At 51.7% G+C, this 19,421-nt stretch overlaps 4 protein-coding genes across 4 annotated transcripts; 1 reads left to right on the top strand and 3 right to left on the bottom strand.

The window, feature by feature from the left end:
• Nucleotides 1–166: 166 nt before the first annotated feature.
• Nucleotides 167–2,875, bottom strand: J4E93_006138 (uncharacterized protein; the record flags this gene model as incomplete). The annotated part of the gene is made up of 2 exons (XM_049344056.1): nt 167–2,718; nt 2,851–2,875. 2 exons carry the CDS (start codon nt 2,873–2,875, stop codon nt 167–169), a joined length of 2,577 nt encoding a protein of 858 aa, XP_049198491.1.
• Nucleotides 2,876–3,717: 842 nt separating this feature from the next.
• Nucleotides 3,718–5,390, bottom strand: J4E93_006137 (uncharacterized protein; the record flags this gene model as incomplete). Its single annotated transcript, XM_049344055.1, has 2 exons — nt 3,718–5,329; nt 5,377–5,390. 2 exons carry the CDS (start codon nt 5,388–5,390, stop codon nt 3,718–3,720), a joined length of 1,626 nt encoding a protein of 541 aa, XP_049198490.1.
• Nucleotides 5,391–5,710: 320 nt separating this feature from the next.
• Nucleotides 5,711–13,721, top strand: J4E93_006136 (uncharacterized protein; the record flags this gene model as incomplete). The annotated part of the gene is made up of 2 exons (XM_049344054.1): nt 5,711–11,164; nt 11,220–13,721. 2 exons carry the CDS (start codon nt 5,711–5,713, stop codon nt 13,719–13,721), a joined length of 7,956 nt encoding a protein of 2,651 aa, XP_049198489.1.
• A 269-nt stretch (nt 13,722–13,990) lies between these two features.
• J4E93_006135 (uncharacterized protein) lies at nt 13,991–14,527 on the bottom strand (the record flags this gene model as incomplete). The annotated part of the gene is made up of 1 exon (XM_049344053.1): nt 13,991–14,527. The coding sequence occupies one exon, from the start codon at nt 14,525–14,527 to the stop codon at nt 13,991–13,993; it is 537 nt and encodes a 178-aa protein (XP_049198488.1).
• Nucleotides 14,528–19,421: the final 4,894 nt, after the last annotated feature.

Genomic DNA, 19,421 nt, shown 5'->3' with positions numbered 1-19,421 from the left:
AGTAAACGTGAGGATGGAGGTCCAGAGGAGTTGAGATGATTTGGGGGAGCCTTTACTAGGTTTCGGTGTTCAGCGACCCCTGTCTTGGCGGCCGGAACCCCTCGGATACACGTGATCCCAGCTGAGTACCCGGATATCCAGGGAGCACTATCCTCAAGCCAGACCGCTATGAATTTACCTTATACTCAAAACAATACGTCCCAGACCCCACAGTCTCAACTTTCCCCTCCAACACCACCTCAGCCGTCGCACAAGGCGGAACCACGACCTCAAGCCTCACAATCCCCGCCTCATCGTCCAACCTCCAAGCACTCTTCGCAAACCCCAATGGCGTCTCCAGCGTCGCCTCAGCATGCTCTAACCCACCCCCAACCAGCGGCTCAACCCTGATCTTCCTATAGCCGGGTTCAACAGCCTTCAGCCCCGCCACACTCTCCTGCAACCACGACGCCACAGTACCAAACGCATAGTGATTATGCGACATCTTCGCGTTGCCTTTGCCGTCGTAGCCTTCCCATGTTTCCCAAAGAGTTGTTGCGTCTTTTGTGATGGGGTAGAGCCAGGATGGAACGGTGTCTTGAAGTAGGACGCGGTATGCGATGTCTGCTCTGCCGTGTTGGGCGAGTACGGGAAGTAGCAGGCCTGTACTCATAAAGCCGGTTTTTAGGTGGTACCCAGCTTGCGCTATGAGTTCTACAAGGCGTTCGAGAGCGGCGGGCTTCTGCTCTGCTGAAATGAGGTTGAAGGCTAGGGCGCGGAGGTAGTCGTCTTGGTAGTCGGATGCGATGCGTGCACCGTTTTGTTGGACGAAAGCAGCGCGCCATGCTTCACATGTCTTTTCCGAGAGGTTGGAATAATGTGCAGAGTCGTCCTGTTTGCCAAGGATTTTGGCGATGTTGGAGAGTAGGCGAGATGAGTGAGCCAGGTAAGCGGTGGAGATAGCGGCGCTGGGAAACAGGACGTCTTTGATGATTGTGGGAACTCCGCTTCCGACTCGGAGCCATTCACCATAGCTGAAGCCAGTATCCAAGATGTACTGCTCGAGGTCACCACATCCAGCACCGAGTTTGGACCAGAACCATCGTCTCCAGCTCATCTTCTCTCGTGCTCGATGGGTCAAGCTATTCACCCAGCTCTTCATGCTGTCGTATTGCCGTGAGAGCACTACTTTGTCATTGTAGTGCTGGTAAAGAGCCCAAGGCACCATTGTAGAAGCATCGCCCCATCCAGTGGATCCTGACATCAACTTCGTGGTGAGTGAAAGCTGGCTGCTGAACTGTGAACCAGCGCTGGGGATGTATGATGGTATGCTGCCGTCGGCCAATTGCTCCGCAGCTAGACAACGCATATAACGACGTAAGAAGGTCTGACAGTCGAATAGCATGGTCGCAGTAGGCGTGAACACCTGGATATCTCCAGTCCAACCCATTCGCTCTCGAGTCGGACAGTCAGTCGGCGTGTCAGTGAAATTGCCTCGGGTAGTCCAAACAATGTTTTGATAGAGCTTGTTTAGGCGGGCGTCTGAGCAGGTGAAGGATCCTGTAGTTGGGATGTTGGAAGCGATGACAATTCCTTGGACGTCAGAGGGGCCAAGGTCGTAGTCCAAGCCTCGGACTTCAGCGTAGCGGAATCCATGGATGGCGAACCAAGGCTGAAAGTCAGCTTCGTTGTCTCCAAGCGTTACAACGTCCCGTTGTACGATATGCGGAACTATGGGAAGCTTCAGATAGTCGATGTCGAGCTCTCCGTTGCTGGACAGGACTTCGCTATAGGTCATGGCGATTTTAGAACCCGCTTGACCGCGCAGCTTGATCGCCATAATGCCGGCAAAGTTTTGTCCAAAGTCGACTACTTGTGCGCCTGACGGAGCACGAAATACGGTCTTGGGTGGCAAGCGCATGACTTCCTCGACGCGTTCGACCTCCTCTGCAATTAGCTTCTTCGTCAAAACCGAGACCTTTTCGGCACGATCCGAAGACTCAGTATCGCATTTCTCCAGCCACTCGTCAGCGATTCGGAAATCAGTATGCTCACCCCACACGGGGTCTGATCGAAGGATGGAGCCTTTTTGACACCGCCATGTCTCGTCGGTACAGAATGTAACAGTTTCTCCGTCATTTTTATCCACCTCAAGCTGTACAAGCGCAGAAAGCCGGTCTCCGTAACGACAGCGCCCTTCGGTGACGCCGATCTGACCTCTGAATCGTCCATCCGCAACAACGACGCTGATTACATTCTCGCCAGCCTTCAGATACTTCGCAATATCGTAAGTCTGGTACTCCGTGAACTGATCAAAAGGCGTCCAGCGTGGTACCAACGCCGGACCGGTGACGTTGTTTCCATTGACGAAAAGCTTGTACCATCCGCAAGCTGTGGCGTAAGCTCGTCCTCGGGCTGGCTCTCGTGCGAGCTGCAAGAGGCTAGAGAGGTATATGACTCTGCCATCTTTTACTGAATTTCCGGTTGATGTCATTACAGGAGCGCTGATCCAGGACGCTTTCCAGTCGGATGGCTCCAGAAGCCCTGTTTCGAACCATGCTTGCTCGGCTGTGTCCCAGATCTTGTCGCTGGGCTGGTCGGTTTGATCCCATACGCGGAGGCGCCAATGATACCGAGTGCGACTTTTCACACTTTCGCCTGCGTAGATGGCGGTAAGTGACGGAATCTTGCTTGTGGCTGTATTCCCGCTGTCCCAAACGATGTCTCCGGATTCGAAGGCTGGAGACGTAGAGACTTGAAGTTCATATGAGGACTGTGTGACATTATGATAGCCTTCCTTAGCTGTTAGCTGCCAACTGAATTCCACGGGAAAGGCATCGATCCCAAGCGGACTGGATAGCCTGTTGGTACGCAAATGGTACGGTCGTGCAGACATGAAGGGAAGTGTAGTAAGGGAAGGTTAGATTTGCAAATTGATGCGACAGGTGGCCATTGATCTCATTTTTGTAGTAAGCTCCTATCTCTGTACCGGGTTTCCCTACAGTTCGACATTAGACGTTGCTGTCGCGGCCCGGGCACGGTCTTCCTTTACGCTGCAACGTTTTTCAACTGCGCCACGGAGCGTGCGCCTTCCGGAGCCGGGCCTCTTGCGCAGTCGCGAAGATGGGAAATGGGTTTCAGCGGGGCTCGGCAGATTTTCCAGCGAGAGTGGGCTACGCTGCGCTTCGACGCCGGGTGCAGCTGCCCTCCGTACCCGAAACGCCGAGAAGAGACAGGCGCTAGCCCACCTTAGCTGACACGTGAGGCCAAGCGTCGGTCTTGGCTGGAAGAAGAAAGCCGTTAGCCTCAAGAGGAAGTGCCAAGCCAAGAATGGTGAAGTGCTGTCTGAATGGCGTAAAACCTGGAATGCACGCATTTTGACTCTGAAGTTGATGCTGCAGAGTGAAAGCTTTTCGATACAATGAAAGTTGCGCAAAGAGTGTCGACGAACATGAGACATCTCGGCGGCTCGGGAATAAGCCTGGCGAGACCGGAGCTTGGTATGCCAATCTTTAGTGCTGTGTTGGACACCTTCCTGCCAGAACTGCCGTTTCGAGTATGTTCGCAGCGACGTCGGGCCTTGGAGACTTGGCTCGTGAGTCAATTTCAAAGTGGAAGTTACGTGAGAACCACATTGCTATCACAAAGGCTGTAAAACGCGCAGATATACTCCAGTGTCTATGTCTGCTATCGTCATATTGATCGAGACTTGTACATCCAAGCCATTTACTATGGGTATCAAGCGGCGAAATCGAAATCCTTGAACGCTTCTTTGAACTTCTCAACGTCCTGCTCTTCCTGGGCCTGTGTTTGCCCGCAGTTCTTCCAGTCAACGCGGTTGTCGAGCCTCAAGAGTTTTGCCAATACCTCGCGTCCGAACTGGTTGTGGAAGCGAATCTTCTCATCAAAGCGCATGACGTAGCTTGTCTGCTTTTCGGGGTCATCTTTCGGGTTCCACACCAGGACTCTGAAGAAGTCGCTGGTTTCTTCGAACCCATCGCCAACATCTTCTTTTTCAAACTTTGGCCAGTGTAGGTTCTCTGCTAGCGCCTTGAAAGCAGCTTCAACAAGCCCTTTACTGATGAGATCCGCGCTCACTGGGAGATATTGCCAATGGGTATGCGGTAAGCTTGATTTGCTAGCTTCCCATGTGACGGAGCCATATTCGGTATCCGCAACGGATTTGAGCATGCTGTTCATGGCACGTCGGTAGCGTTGCATCTCTGCGTAAGTTGCATGTCGTTCCTCTTCTTCCATAGAGCCGAGCGTTGGCTGATGCGTGAAGGGGATGATGAGCATATGGCTGGGGAAGCCAAGTTTCGGGTATGTCTGCGATGTTGGCAAGGGACCTTTGGCCGTAGTCAGGTAAGAGTTTTCGCCAATCGAAGTCACTAGATGTGTCGCGATGTTCTCGTTTGCCAAACAGAAGAAACACTCTGATGCTGTAATGGGTCCTCGGGATTCACCCTTGCGCCTCTTGTTACCTCTCCGACCGCGATTCCCGTCATCGTAGACGAGATGCTGTTCGCGATGCTCTGGTGCGACTCGCTTCTTCTCTGAGAGTGTCACTGGGCAAGCAGTAGAGCCAGCTGGCGGTGAGACTGGATGACTGGCCGACGGCTCGAGAGAGAAGGCGTATATCCATTTTTGCTTGTTTGGGTTGCCAAAGGAAGCCAGACTGATGAATCGAGTCACCGGGTAGAGATTATCAGTCTCATCGCTGGGCGCATGGAAGAATGGTTCTCGCTCGTAGAAGTTGCCGCCCGATGTGGAGAAGTGGTATTTGGGCTTGAGTATTACGTCCAAGTCGGCGATACACTGTTGCGCTGTCGGTTTTACTTCAGGATTGAACTCGACCTTGGAGCGCTTCAGAATGCCCTCTGGCCACTCGTTGGTGATGAGGATATCTGCTGTGGTTGCACCTCGTAATACCTTCGCATCCGTTTCACTGTAGAATGGAGGGTACTTGTCTTTAGATTGGCCAGCGACAATGTTGGGGTCAAGTTGTCCACCTAGAGAAACGATGCGAATACCTTCCGATGTCTTCATAGTCGTCCGCTTGCCGAGGAAAAAGAGATTGTGGCATAGCTCGTCACTTGATGATTCCAATTTCTGGACGACTGCTGTTGGGAGGGGATGGTTGCCAAGAGCAAAGTACGTTGGCAACGGCACGTCGATGTTGCCGTCGATGAGCGCTTGCACATCACCTGCATCTGTGCCCTCAGTTTCGACTGACCCTGCGAAGAGATCGCCTGCGACAATGGCGAAGGCGAAGTTGTTCTTCGCGTGTAAAGCGCCCAGCTTCTGGAAGACAGGTTTGAATTGGCCATTCACGCCGCCAACGACCACGCTGCACGCGTCAGAACAATCAAAAATGACGACGGTATATTCACTTACATTTTGGAGGCCATTTTTGATGACGTAGCTGATGAGGCGGTTGGTCGTCGATGTGGTGTTGGTCGTGACAACGACTACAGGTATAATCTCGCGATTCAGCAAGCACAAGACAATCGCGTTTTCTGCAACGCGTATCGCCGTTCGTGTGGTTGTCTCGATACGATGATGTTGGCCGACGCGTGGTGTTGAGTATGGGTGATTGGCGCGTCGGAGGCCTCGGTGGTGCCAGGGTCCAGCTTTTTTGTTAGCGCCAGGAAATTCTAGTGGAGCATCATCGAGTGAAGATACAGCCGCAGCCCTCACCACCACAACTCAACTCCATACCATGGCCGCCATGTCCAGAGGCCAAACCGCGAAGCCGGCTGCAAAGCCCAAATCCAAGGTCGCCAAACCAGCGCGCCCCCAGAAACGAGTCAAGGGCGGCACCGAATCGACGCGCAATCATGTCTTCAAAGGCTTCACCCAGCGCATTGCCCAGCTCAAGATCGAGCCCATCCGCCGCGGTCGCAGCACCATCCTCGACGATGCCGAACTCGAATCCACCTTCTCCTACTTCCGCGACTCCTTCAATGAGTGGCGGGAGCTCAACATGTCCGAGGGCTTCACCACATTCGCCCGCAAGGTCGCGCCATTATGCGACAGCCTCCCACAAGTCCTCCACCACAGCGGCCGCATATTCGAGCTGCTTGTAGAATACATCGAGAAGGGGGAGAAGTTCAGCCAAGAACCGCTGCTCAGTCTCACGGCGCATCTGGCACACGACATGGGCGAGCGGTTCGAGAAGTACTTTGAAAAGGCAGTCACGACGGTGTCGCATCTGGCAGCCACACATGCTGATGTCGAGGTCATAGAGTGGGCTTTTGGCTGTCTCGCATGGCTGTTCAAGTACCTCTCGCGCCTCTTAGTCCCCAACCTGCGCCCGGTCTTCGATCTCATGTCGCCTCTGCTGGGCAAAGAGCGCCAGAAAGCCTTCGTCTCCCGTTTCGCTGCCGAATCGCTCAGCTTCCTCGTCCGCAAAGCCGGTGCCGGCTACCACCGCGACAAGATGCCTCTCAGGACGATCATCAAGCATATATCGGACCAGCTGAAGGACCAGCAAGAGTCGGGCAAGGACTACGCGTTCCAGCAGGGTCTCATGTACCTGTTGACCGACTCGCTCAAGGGCGTACAGCGCGGTTTCCACTCGAGCGCGACGGCCATACTACAGGAGCTTCTAGCAGAGACATACAACGAAGAGCACGTCCAACTCCGAATTCCGCCTCTGGAGCCCGTATTGACTGGCGTCATCACCGCTGCTATTCATCATACCGACGCAGAAAACTTCGCGCCCCTCCTCGAAGTGATCCTCGCACAGGTCGACAAGACATCTTCCGACACGCGTTACATGGGCCTTTCTTCTCGTCTGCTGCTAGTCGCTTGTGGTGTGCGACAAGGTGATCGTGTCGACGACTGGCAACCCGTGCTGAGCTTAGTCAGTCATTTACTGGATTCAACCAAGGAATCATCTACGCTCGATTCCGTTGATGCATGGGAGCTCTTGTCGGTCATCTCGGTTGTGTTCCAATACTGTCCTCTTGGCGCAGCGACACGATACGAAAAATTGCTCGAAGGGCTTACCCGTGGCCCCTGGGAGCCATACTTCTTACCCCTCTGCAATCTCTTTGCTGACCTAGGGGTGGAGAAGTTCAGGACGTTGCTACTTCCTTATTTCAAGAGGTTCATCGCGCAGAAGGCACACGAGCACGGACCCCAATTTTGCGCTATTCTCCCTCGACTTTACTACAAGCGCGACAACAGCGACAACAGCGCGCTGGCGAATGTGCCTCTACAGGCTTCTGAACGATGGCAAGCGACCGTTCAAGAACCGTTCGACAAGCTTCTTGAGTCTGTACGCGGCGATGTCAATTCAGATTACGAAACATTCTACTGCAATGCTTTGCTATTCGCTGTAGATACTCTGCGTCTAGGAAACGATAAGACCCACGGAATAATGACCGACCTTGCAGAGCTACTCAAGAACGCCTTAGACACCGACAGCGCAAAGCCCCGACAGTCTGTAGACATATTTGCCACCGGCAACGGGTTTCAGGCCCTCATCAGTAAAGGCGACAGTAATGACTTGACGACAAGTTTGTGGCCTGCGTTGTGTCAAGCATCCCCTGTATATGGCCATTCTCTAGCTTTCTGGAGCGCGTTTCTGGACTTATTGAAGCGTAAAACGACCAAACTGGACATTACCGGCTCGCACATGGAACCTCTCAAGCGAACATTAATGCGCTGCTTGGGATCTCCATCACATGACCTAAGATTCACAGCCATACAAGTCCTAAAGATCGTTGCGGGGCAGGGCCAGGAACATCAAGATATACTGCATACCGCAATGCTGATCGAGCAGACACCACTAAATCTAGAGACTCAGAGATCCATTGCGATGCGCATAGGGCAAATCGCGAAGCTGTACCCAGGGGTATGTTCTGATGAATGGATAGGGGAGGCCATACCCGCTTTCTGTCTAGGATTGCTACATGTCAAACTAGCTTCGGTCTGGAACGACAGTTGCGCAGCTTTGAAGGCTATCTGCCAGACAAAAGATGGCGAGGCTTTCGTCACCCAAAATGTTTTCGAATGGTTGAGTGCTTCCGATGCCAGCGACAGTTTCACTAACGCATCTCAACCGGAATCCACACAGCGACCCTACGCCACAGACTTCGAGTGCACCAACCTTATGCGGCTGCAAGAGCAGGTGGCCAATGTACAGTCACAGGCTGACAGTACTGAGGAACAGCTGGCGACATTATTCAAGGACAACCATGCCGAAGTACCTTTCCAGAATCCTTTCAGCAGGACACAAGCTCTCCGAGTATTGGATTCCCTGCCACACATCGCGGAGAAGCGTTCTCGCCTTCTTGTTCCCGTGCTGCTAAACTGGGCACTGAACCAGGCCACACCGGAGCCTGAAGATGCGCCCAATCCCGAACAAAATACGGATGCCATTCTGCAGGATCGCTGGTCAAGGAAAGACCAGAAAGCAATGCTCTCAATCTTCGCCAAGTTCAACAACCCCAAGGTCCTGTACCGTACGGACGAGGTTCGCGAAGCTCTGCTTGCTCTACTAGGAAACGGAGACATCGAAATCCAGAAAGCCGCTCTGAAGGCACTTCTCACGTGGAAAGATCCAGTCATTGTCAAACACCAGGAACAACTGCTCAATCTACTTGATGATGAGCGATTCCGTGACGAGCTACCAATCTTCCTCAGCGAAGGAAAGCTTCAGGATACCGACGTCGATCAAGTGCTTCCGATTGTGCTGCGACTCTTATACGGAAAAGTCATAGCTGGCAAGCGAGGTCTGGAGTCGAAGAGGAAGGCCGTTTTCGTCGGCCTGAAGACCAGATTCGGAGATGACGCTATACGCCAATTCTTGCAGATCGCGTTCGGGCCTTTAGGTCGCATCTCAATTCTCAAAGACTCCACGGTCGATGAAGAGCTGCTGCAGAAAGATCTGTTAGACCCGCGAAAGCAGGTGGGAATGTTGAACCTACTTGATGACTTGCTGAGTACGTTTGCAACTACATTCGCGCCCTTTGCCGGAATCGTCGTGGATCCCATTCTATACTCAGCCATCAAGGCATCGCGAGAACTGTCAAGACCAAGCGAAAGCGAAGATGACGAAGGTCGAGCGACAAAGACCTCCTTACTGAAGACTATCCGGCAGCGGGCGCTGCAGATTCTGGGTAGGCTGTTTGAAAACTGTCCGGACTTTGACTGGAAACCGTACGCAAGTGTTCTAGTCAAGGAGATGGTCGAGCCCAGGCTCGAGCAGCTGCCCATTCAGACAGCCCAGTCCGTCTCAGGACTACTCCGATTGTTCGCGGCATGGTCTAAATCAAGCCGGACAGCTCCGTTCTTGGTAGAACTCAACCCTGCCATTCTGCACAAGATCATCGACTGCCTGGAGATACCATCGGCTAAGGACGAGGTCAAGTGCTTTGTCTTGAACGACATCGTTCGAAGCATCATTTCTCTTGTCACCGAAGAAGATGAGACACCGACGACAGAGTCGAAACTCCTCAGGAATCGTATCCATACCGATATCATCCAGCCATACTCAACTGCGATTCTCCACCGAGTTGGTCAACTACTTCGCCAAAGCCCTGGTAAAGAAGTGCTCGAAGCCGGTGTACAAACGGTGGCAGACCTAGCGCCCCATGTAGTCGGTGCCACGGAATCCCGGAGCATGATCGAGATCGCAACTTTCTTGCTTCGCCAGCCTTCAAAGCGCGTCAACCCACGTACTAAGCTTGGCTTACTCAAGATCCTTCATGAATTCATCCAGCGATGTGATAGCCAGAGTTTGCTTGAGCTCTTTGACACAACCTACGATGCTATCTCACCTATGTTCAGTTTCGTTCAGGATCGAACAGCCCGAAGCTTGCTTTGCGATGTTCTCCAGGATCTCTCCGACACCAACGGCGATCTCACAGTCATCGCAAAGCTGTGCCATGATCTGAATTCATTCGCTACTGGACGGCTCGATGAACCAGACTTTGAACGCCGCTCGCAAGCTTTCAATGCCATAAACGAAGAGAATTATCGATCATACACGCTCACACAGTGGAAGCCTCTAGTCTACAACATGCTGTATCTCATCAAGGATAACGACGAGCTCAGCATTCGAGTCAATGCATCACTTTCTCTACGCCGTTTCAGCGAGGTCGCGTCGAACGAACAGTTCAAGGAGTTCGTATCAGCTGCAGTCCTACCCGGAATTCAGAGTGGTATGCGTGAGAATTCGGAGCTTGTGCGGGTCGAATACCTTGCCGTCCTGGAACATCTGGTCAAGACACATTCAGACTGGGCTCCCGTAGCTGATCTGCATGTTCTCCTCTCGGAGGACGATGAAGCATCGTTCTTTGGCAACATTTTACACATCCAGGGTCATCGACGACTGCGAGCCTTGCGTCGTCTGGCTACCCACGCGTCCCGCCTCCGAGGTACCAACATCTACCACATCCTGATACCACTTCTCGAGCACTTCGTCTTCAACAAGGGTGACGACGAAGCTGCGGACAGCCTTCTGGGTGAGACGATCAAAACACTCACATCTTTGACCGAAGGTCTGGAGTGGCCGCAGTTCCGTTCCCTGCTCAAACGCTACATCGGCTACCTGACAAGCAAGGAAGACCTGCAAAAGCCTATCATCCGATTGATCGCAGGCCTCATGGACGGTTTGAACCAAGCAGGACGTGCCAAAGGTTACATTGCTAAACCCTCCTCTCAAGGCGCATCCGAGGCCGAGGAAGCTGAGGACGCTATGGAGGTTGACCAACCCTTATCGACTCTGGCCAAGACGCTCCCACAACAGGACAAACTAAGCACGGATCTGATCAGCAACTTCTTGCCCGACTTGACCAACTTCCTACACAAGAAGGATGAGGCTACCGTCAGTTTACGAGTGCCAATTGCAACCGCGATTGCCAAGATTCTCTTGATTCTGCCGCCGCTCGAGATTGAGACACGTCTACCGGGCGTTCTATTGGACATCTGCTACATCCTGAAGAGCCGCGCGCAAGAAGCTCGCGACATGTCGAGAAATACGCTCAGTGATATTGCTACGATACTGGGCCCTGGCTACGTGGGCTTCATCCTGAAGGCTTTGCGGACTGCGCTCCAACGCGGTTACCAACTCCACGTTCTGTCGTTCACTTTGCATACCATTCTGGTCAAGCTCGCCGACCAAACGAACCCAGGTGATCTTGATTACTGTCTAGTGGAGCTAGTTGATGTTGTAAGTGTCCCGACAGAATGCATCCACTTTGGGAACAAACTAACGTAGTATTCAGATCATGGACGACACTTTCGGTGCTGCAGGTCAGGAGAAGGATGCCGAAGAATACATCTCTAAGATGAAGGAGGTGAAGAGCAGCAAATCTTTCGATTCTATGGACATCGTAGCACGGTGTGCCACCCCCGCGCATATCATCAAGCTCGTGCTTCCGATCAGGTCTCTTCTGATCGAGAAGCTCAATGCAAGGATGGTTCAAAAGATCGACGAGCTTTTGCGACGCATCGGACTCGGTGTTCTTCAAAACCCCACGGTGAACAACAGGGATATCTTGGTATTCTGTTATGAGCTCATCCAGGAGGCATACGCTGCAACCACGACCACTGAAAAGAAGGCCAAGATCGACCCCAAGAACAAGCGGTATCTGATCAACAACCGCGGAGCAGCCAAGTCTGGCGCGAGACTTAGCACCAACTCTTATCTATTCAAGATGATCCGCTTCGGTATGGATATTCTTCGGACTGTGCTCCGCAAACACGAAGATCTCCAAACTCCCCAGAACTTGGCTGGCTTCCTTCCGATCATTGGTGACGCCATGGTACAGGGACAAGAAGAAGTGCAGGTCTCGGCTGTTCGCCTTCTCACGACCATCATCAAGGTACCGATGACGGAGCTGGACACCAACTGCCCAGTGTACATCGACGAAGCGATGCGCGCCATCAAGGGCGCATTGTCGTCTAACACGGAGCTTGCGCAAGCCTCATTGAAGCTAGTCTCAGCAGTCCTACGCGAGCGACCAAACGTGCCAATCAAGGAAAGAGACGTTGGTCACCTCCTCAAGCGCATGATTCCCGATCTGGATGAGCCAGATCGATCAGGTGTCACTTTCGGTTTCCTCAAGGCTGTCATGAACCGTCACATTGATGTTCCTGAGATGTACGAAGCCATGGACAAGGTGGCCGAGATGATGGTTACCAACCAGACGAAATCCGCGCGCGACATCGCCCGTTCCCACTACTTCCAATTCTTGACGTCATACACGCAGAGCGAGAAGCGCTTCAAGAAGCAGATCGAATTCCTTCTCAAGAACCTCCGCTACGAGCATGTGGAAGGCAGGCAGTCAGTCATGGAGGCGCTCGATCTCATCATCGGAAAGGCGTTGCCTCGTTTCCCTGAGAAGACACAGTACGAGTACCACGGTATCATGTTCCTCCCGCTGATCAACACCGTGGCAAATGACGACTCGCCCAAATGCCGAGAGATGGCTAGCTTGCTCATCAAGAGGCTGTTCCAACATGCCAGCGACAAGCGATTACAAAGTTTCGCGTCTGACCTGAAGAGTTGGCTGGAACAAGACGACAACGTCGGTCTGAAGCGTCTGGGTATTCAGTGCTTTGGGTTCTACTTCGAAGCAATGGAGGAAGAGGAAGAACCAAAAGAGGTAGCATACGTGCTTGAACGGCTGGACGCAACGATCGATGAGTGCCTGACACGGCGCGACGAAGACGACTGGGAGTTGTTGTACTACTCTCTCACTTTGCTCTCCAAGATCTGCAAGAAGTACACCGATACCATGTTTGCATCGAACAAGGATAGTCTATGGACCGCAGTGCAAGCCAGCGCAACATACCCACACTTGTGGGTTAAGCTCAAGGCTGCGGAGCTGTTGGGTACATACTTTGCCCATCTGGGTGTATCGAACAAGGACACTGGTCTTGGAGCTCTGCCTTTGGAAGGATCAGGTGGTTTGCAGCTAACAGAGCAGAGCATGACGCAGCTCTGCAATGCCTTCCTGAGAAACCTGCTCAATCCCGAGGTCTCAGAACAACTCTGCATGCAAAGCGTAAAGAACATCGCTTTCCTCGCACGCTGCCTCGCTGTCAACGGCGCAAAATGGCACTGGCAGAAAACCGACGACGAGGAAGAGGCAGGAGAAGTCGCCGCCCCCACAAACGGCGCCGCATCAGCCTTAGACGACGAAGAAGACTTCTCCGGCTTCTCTCCTCCACCCGAAACGAAGAAGCCCGAGAAAACAGAAGAAGCCCCACCAACAGCCATTCACCGCCTCATGATCCGCCTCTCCGGCATCGTCCGCAAAGACAAGAGCACCATGAACGCAAAAACAACAATAATGTCCCTCTTCGACACCATCGCCGCAAAGTTCCCTCTCGAACCTCTCTCATCATCCCTCCCCCACCTCCTCACCACGCTCTCCACCCTAACATCCACCGACGCCACGTTTCCCAAAGCCAGCGCCGCGCTCGCCCCCACCTCCAACAACAACCCGCCTACAGACCCTTACAAAGCGCTATCGGATAAGGCGCGCGAAGTCATGAATACGTTGCAGAAGCGTCTGGGTACGCAGGAGTATCTCAACGTTATGGCGGAGGTACAGCGCGGGGTCAGGGAAAGGAGGGAAGAGAGGAGGCGCAAGAGGAAGGTAGATGCTGTGTTGGATCCTGAGAAGGTGATGAAAGAGAAGAGGAGGAGGCATGATGTTAAGAGGGTTAATAAGAAGGCGAGGAGTGCGGGAGAGAAGGGGAGGAGGCAGGGGTGGTAGTGTGATGGCATGTGTGCATTTTCATGGCGTTTTGGGGGAATTGGGATTGGGGCAAAGAAAAGTTTAGCATTGCATAAGACATGGATAGCATAGTTGATGGAGATGTTAGATTGTGAATGACATGTGATACCCTTCATTAGTGCAAACCCTCTTTGGTGTATGTTTCCGGATCTGTTGCGATAGCGACAGCCTAGTGAAGCGCCTTCGGTAGTCCCTCGCAACTCACGAGTACGTGACCTATCTTCTGCACTCGGTCTTCAACCGTCTTGTTAGACATCTTCGGTACTTGGCGCAACGCCTTCGGTTTCTTTGTCCTCATGGAGGCAGCATTGACCAATGAACATGTGTTCTGCGTCGAGTTCCGCGCTGGCTTCTTGAATCATGCTGCGGAGGGCATGTGCTGTCGGTCGCTGCTTGCGGTCGTGCTGTAACATTTTTCGTATCCATTCGCTCGGTAAGTTGTCCGACCGTGGGCCTGGGAGTGCCTCCATGCGTGCGATCCAAGCTTCAAGATCGATGTCTGTTGAGCTATACCCTCTGTCATCACCGATGTGCGCCTCCAGATCATCCTTACTTCCTCCTCTCAGTATTGTCCACATCTGCAGATATACGCAGCCCAGCGACCAGATGTCTGAGTATGAACTTTGTGCTTCATAACTAATTACTTCAGGTGCGGCATATCGTCGTGTGATGGACTCCGGCCGTCCCTCAGATTCGTCGCCATCACGGTCCGACCAGTCAAGAGATGAGCTAAAACCGGTGATGTATACTTCGCGGTTTTTGAGTAGAATGTGCGAAGGTTTCATGTCATTGTGGCGAATTTTGTTCTTGTGAAGGAAGCTACAAAGTGTGCATGAAATCAGTAGTGGCTCCAGACCTAACAACTATGATTCAAAAGCAGGCTTACCTCAGTCCAGACATTAGGCAGCCAAAATACGGACGTAATTGCCAACGTTTGTCGTCAACTCTATTGTCTTCAAGCTCGTCAAGAAATTTCGACAGATCTTGATCTGCACGAGACATTATAACGACCATCGTATAGGGAGTTGCGTAGCCTGTTCATGGTTAGTCAGTGTATTAGACTCATTCAAGCTTTGAATGTGTTCTCTTACTTCCGGCAAGGTCAACAATATGACGGTGGACCTGAGATGCAAGTCTCATGATGTGGGTATGGCTCACAAAATTCCTCATAGCTTTTTTTCCCTTACGGAGAGAGCGTCCCCTTTGATACTTTTTCAGGGCATACTCTCTATGTGTAGTCTTGCTCGAAACTCGCTCAACAATCGCAGACCATCCACTACCCAGAACACCACGAAAGTCCAATGGAACCTCATCCTCATCGCTGAAGTGGTAATGTTCAGCTTCCAATGGTTCCGAATTGAGAAAATTGAGAGATCCAGAATTGTAGACAGCATGCTGAACTTCGAGGAATTCCACACGAGCAATTTCCTTTGTGAGCAACGTCTTCAGGCTACGTCCATCGAATGGAAACCAGATATCGGTGATTTCTTCCTCGATGAATTTATCGATAGCATCCAATTGGCCAATCAATCGAAGAACAGTGTATATTCTGGGTATGCGACTCCATGTATCCTTTGAACACCGCCGTAATAATGTCGCGATTTCTCGTATGGTTGTCTCAGTAAAGATGACAGCCTCTGTAGAAGGATTGGTCTCTGGAAAGAATCGGTCCAGAAGGCTCTCAGGCGAAGCATGAGGCGCCGTGTCGTCCTTCTGAGCCTGAGAGAATTTGGTAGTGATGACACCCCAATCGACATCTTGAGAATCTGGAACAGGGTTGCCAGGCCCATCTGACAGCTTTTCGCCATCTTCGAAGAGGTCAGACGTAGGTCGAGTATCAGGTTCAGATGCCTGACCCGTTGATTCCAAACCACTGTCTTCATCGCTAGACCGATGCTTCGCTGATTCGGAGCGACTTCCATCGTCGCTGAGCAAAGCCTCCAGAGACTGTTGGTTCTGTGAAGACTTCGAGTCTGCGTCATCGTCGGACAATCGCGGTAGCGCGAACAAGGCGATTCTTTCCAGATGGCGAGCGACATGATCGCAAAGGCTTTTAGATTTCCTGAAGCACAGATTGCATTTTCCCGAAGAACTGCGGTCGGAACACCGGAACATAGGTGCCAAGCTAGCCATCTGCTCCCATGAAAGCTTGGTGCCATGGCTCTGCAACATGTGATCCATGAAAAGCTCTTGGGTTTTGTGTATGCCGTGTCCTTCAACGTTACAGTGCCATACACAGCGGTGGTCTTGAGTCTCATGCAAGAACCATGCGTTTCTGCTTGGGAAAAAGTGGTCTTGAAGACTGCAGCCGGAAAAGGTACAGACGTAAGGTTGAAGATCGCGTAGGACGTGTTTCTTCCATGACCTCTCCGATTTGATGTATTGTATGATGTTGCAGTAGGGGCAGAGAAAATTGGTAAGCGGAGTTCCGTCTACGTTCTTCGGTATTGGAGGTACAGGAAGGCCTATGCTGTTGATCGCGTAGCTGGATGCCCGAGAATGATGTGAAGATGCAATAGAAGGGGGGTAGTCGAACTTCTGTAAGTCAGGGCGATCAGGAGGACTTTGATGAGTCGTAGCTTTCGATGGACGTGAGATGCCAGAGGCTTGTTCAGAGGGGGGTATTGTGTAGACTATAGCTTCTGTTCCTGGGTTCACATCAACAGTGGGTCTAGATGAGAGGCTATTTTGTGCCCGCTCTGGCTGTATTTTCTGGTTGTGGTTTTCTTGATAAGCCAGAATTTGCCTTCTGAGAGATACAAGTCGCCCAAGTCGAGCGGCTATCGTAGGATCGAGTTCAGGATGCAAATCGCGTACGAATTGCGCATCATACTGCTGATATAGCGCGAATTGGGTCGAGATTCGTTCCGTGATTCGTTCAAGTGCGGCTGGGCGTCGAATAGGCATCTTGTACAAACAGTTGATGATGAAACGTATCAACTCCAACGTTTTCGGGAGCTCCAGATTGTTGCTTCTAGCTGAAGAGGATACATCCGAACCTTCAGAATGCCGTTTAGTTGCCTTCTCGTCTTGTTCTTCGCTCGTATCAGAATCTGGGCCAGAGATAGTACCAGAGCTCGCTGTAGAGTCAATAGCTTCAACACTTAGATTGACATCCACCATTTCCTCGAAAGGCTTCGTCTCATTTTGAGCTATCTGAGTTGCTGATAGTGTCAACGTTGAGTAGGCTGAGGCGCCGAGTTCCAGTTTACTTACCTCTCACGAGCTTTTATGTTGTTTCGTAAGCTTGGGCATTAGCGATATAAATGACCACGCTGACCGACGAAGATGACAAAGAGAGCACGGGAACTCGTTGGCGTAGAAGGATATTTCGAACACCGAAAACTCTGAGAAAGGACCATGAAGAATACAACGCTACCTACATATTTGTTCAGACTGTTGAGAAAGCTCACTACCTATTCACCGTAAGCCTTGGTTGTGGTAGAGGGCGACAGGTGGTAGCTATACCCTTTCTTGGTAGAAAGGCGACTTGCGTAAGCGGTAATCGAGGGAAATCTCATATGAGTCCCCGGAGTACATGGCGCCCACATTGTTCGCCCATAGGATGAGTTTGTCCAGTTCCGATTCGACATCTCTGGGTGACATCTGATTGCCTATGTCACGCTTCGGGGAACGAACAGCGGACAATAGGGCCTGGAAAGAGCCGTGACAAGAAGCATAGAGGTCTGCGAGTCGGGAGGCCATCGCGATGAGGCGCGGTAGCGACTGAACCCATCGATAGGTCTACTCAGGTAAGGTGTTGAGAGTAGGAAGGCTGAAGGCGGGGGCATGACGGGTCAGGCTGCGCTAGGCTGCGTTCGGCCTAGGGCAATCATATGCCAGTCAGCCACCTGGGCATGACCTCGGGAAGGCTGTACAGCACCAAGTAGCATACGCAGTAGTCTTCAATAGCCTGCATACTCAAATATTGAGGTCAGAACGGGCTGGAATAGACCCAGTAGTAGTAGCAGTAGTCTCCATATGGTAAATATTAGGCCATATCAGTACATAGACTGATGTAACCAGCACTCTTATTCCTGTGGCTCGGCCTTTGTATCCCAATGTAGCTGGCAGGCAAGTGCAATCATTAGCGATACCGCTGTACTTTTGAATACTAACCAGTCAAGAATCTTGCATCATACTATATATAGCTTTAGAACCCTTGAAGATACTAATGCATGGAGCCCATCAACAATGGGGAAGGTTCAAAGTTAGAACACATTTACTTATTGAACGAACCTCTCTTCATCCATTATGTTCAACCTCTACCAGACTCTCCCTTCATTTTCCTGGAGCGATCGCATCGTAGTCCTCTTTCAGTGGCGTAACGACTCGTTCAATGAAATTGGCCCGAAATTTGTCGTCATCCAAGCTATAGTTGAACGGGTACCCGAGATCACACTGAACACAAGACGCAGCCGCCAGCGCGAATCTATCGTGCTCACGGTTTTGGATGTCTCCTAACAATCTTGCTGCGACGAGCATCTCGGTTGTGGGTATCGCGTTTCCATCTGAATCCAGCTCATCAGGTAGGGCCAAAGCTAACAATCGTTGGCCGTATGTTAGTTCCATAAGCGACACACCAAGCCCATACAGCAACGGATTTCTTGCTAGCTTTCTCCCCTCAGATATGACAGGAAGACTTGCACTCGTCGCGTTGGTGGCGATAAAAGTTCGTGATACGTAGGCTGGCTCGAACAACGGGATATCTGGAGTAGACACATTCGTAGGAAAAAATACTGAGTCTTGGCCATAGTCAGAGCCGATCCACGGGGTGCCGTGAAGCTGCAATACCGCCACAGCCATTTGTAGCGCCACAGTTATTCTGGTTATTGTTAACAATGTCTACATAACGAAAGCTGACCTTGCGTACTTTTCCTTGGGGGATACACCGTTCTGTAGCCGTTTGCGCATTATCTCCCCCAAAGACATTATCGTTCGTGTGTTCCGTGACCGATGACAGTGCAGTGACTCGTGTATGTGGAATCTCCATGGATCGTCGTTCAAATAACCAATACACGACCCTGTTCTTGAAGGAGTTTTGAGGGTATGGCAGATATTACGTATCTCTGGTGCAGTATAAGTCTTCTGAGACTTCAGTGCTAGAGACGGGATGGGCGATATGTTGGGAGCAGACGAGGTCGAGGTTGCAAAGCGTACCGATGGCGTACCCAATCCCACGGACCGTCCTTGTGATCTGATCAATGCGTAAGCTTTATCTCATGCCAACCACACCGGCTCGGTAGCGTGCTTACGAATCGACACGCTCAGGTTCTATGTCAATGTCACGCCAATTCCAAGGAGGTAATAGATTGTGTCCGGGTTTCTTCTCCAGGGACAGAATGCACTTAACACGGAAGCCGCTTTGAGTCGTCTCATTCTTGATGCGCAGCTGCAGGCTGGCTTGGTGAAAGTGTTCACATGAGCAAGGACATGATAACCGGGATTCGAGACTTTTGAAGACACGCTTCGCATGGTCACGAACAACCAGCCAGTGCGTGGAGTCGGTCTGAGTCTGCTGCTCTCTTCGTGGGGCCTCCAATTTGACTGCATTGTCGACGAAGCTACCAATACTTTCAATTTCTTTGCTGATATCTTCGATGATGGCTTGGCAGCGCCTGAGTTGGTATATCTCCGATAACCCTTTTCGCATGAAGAAATCCGTTCGTTTTGTCTCAT

The sequence above is a fragment of the Alternaria ventricosa genome, assembly GCF_023758065.1.
Source record: "Alternaria ventricosa strain BMP 2768 chromosome Unknown scaffold_10, whole genome shotgun sequence".
NCBI classification, from domain to species: Eukaryota; Fungi; Ascomycota; class Dothideomycetes; order Pleosporales; family Pleosporaceae; genus Alternaria; species Alternaria ventricosa.
This window is presented reverse-complemented; position numbering and strand designations above follow the sequence as displayed.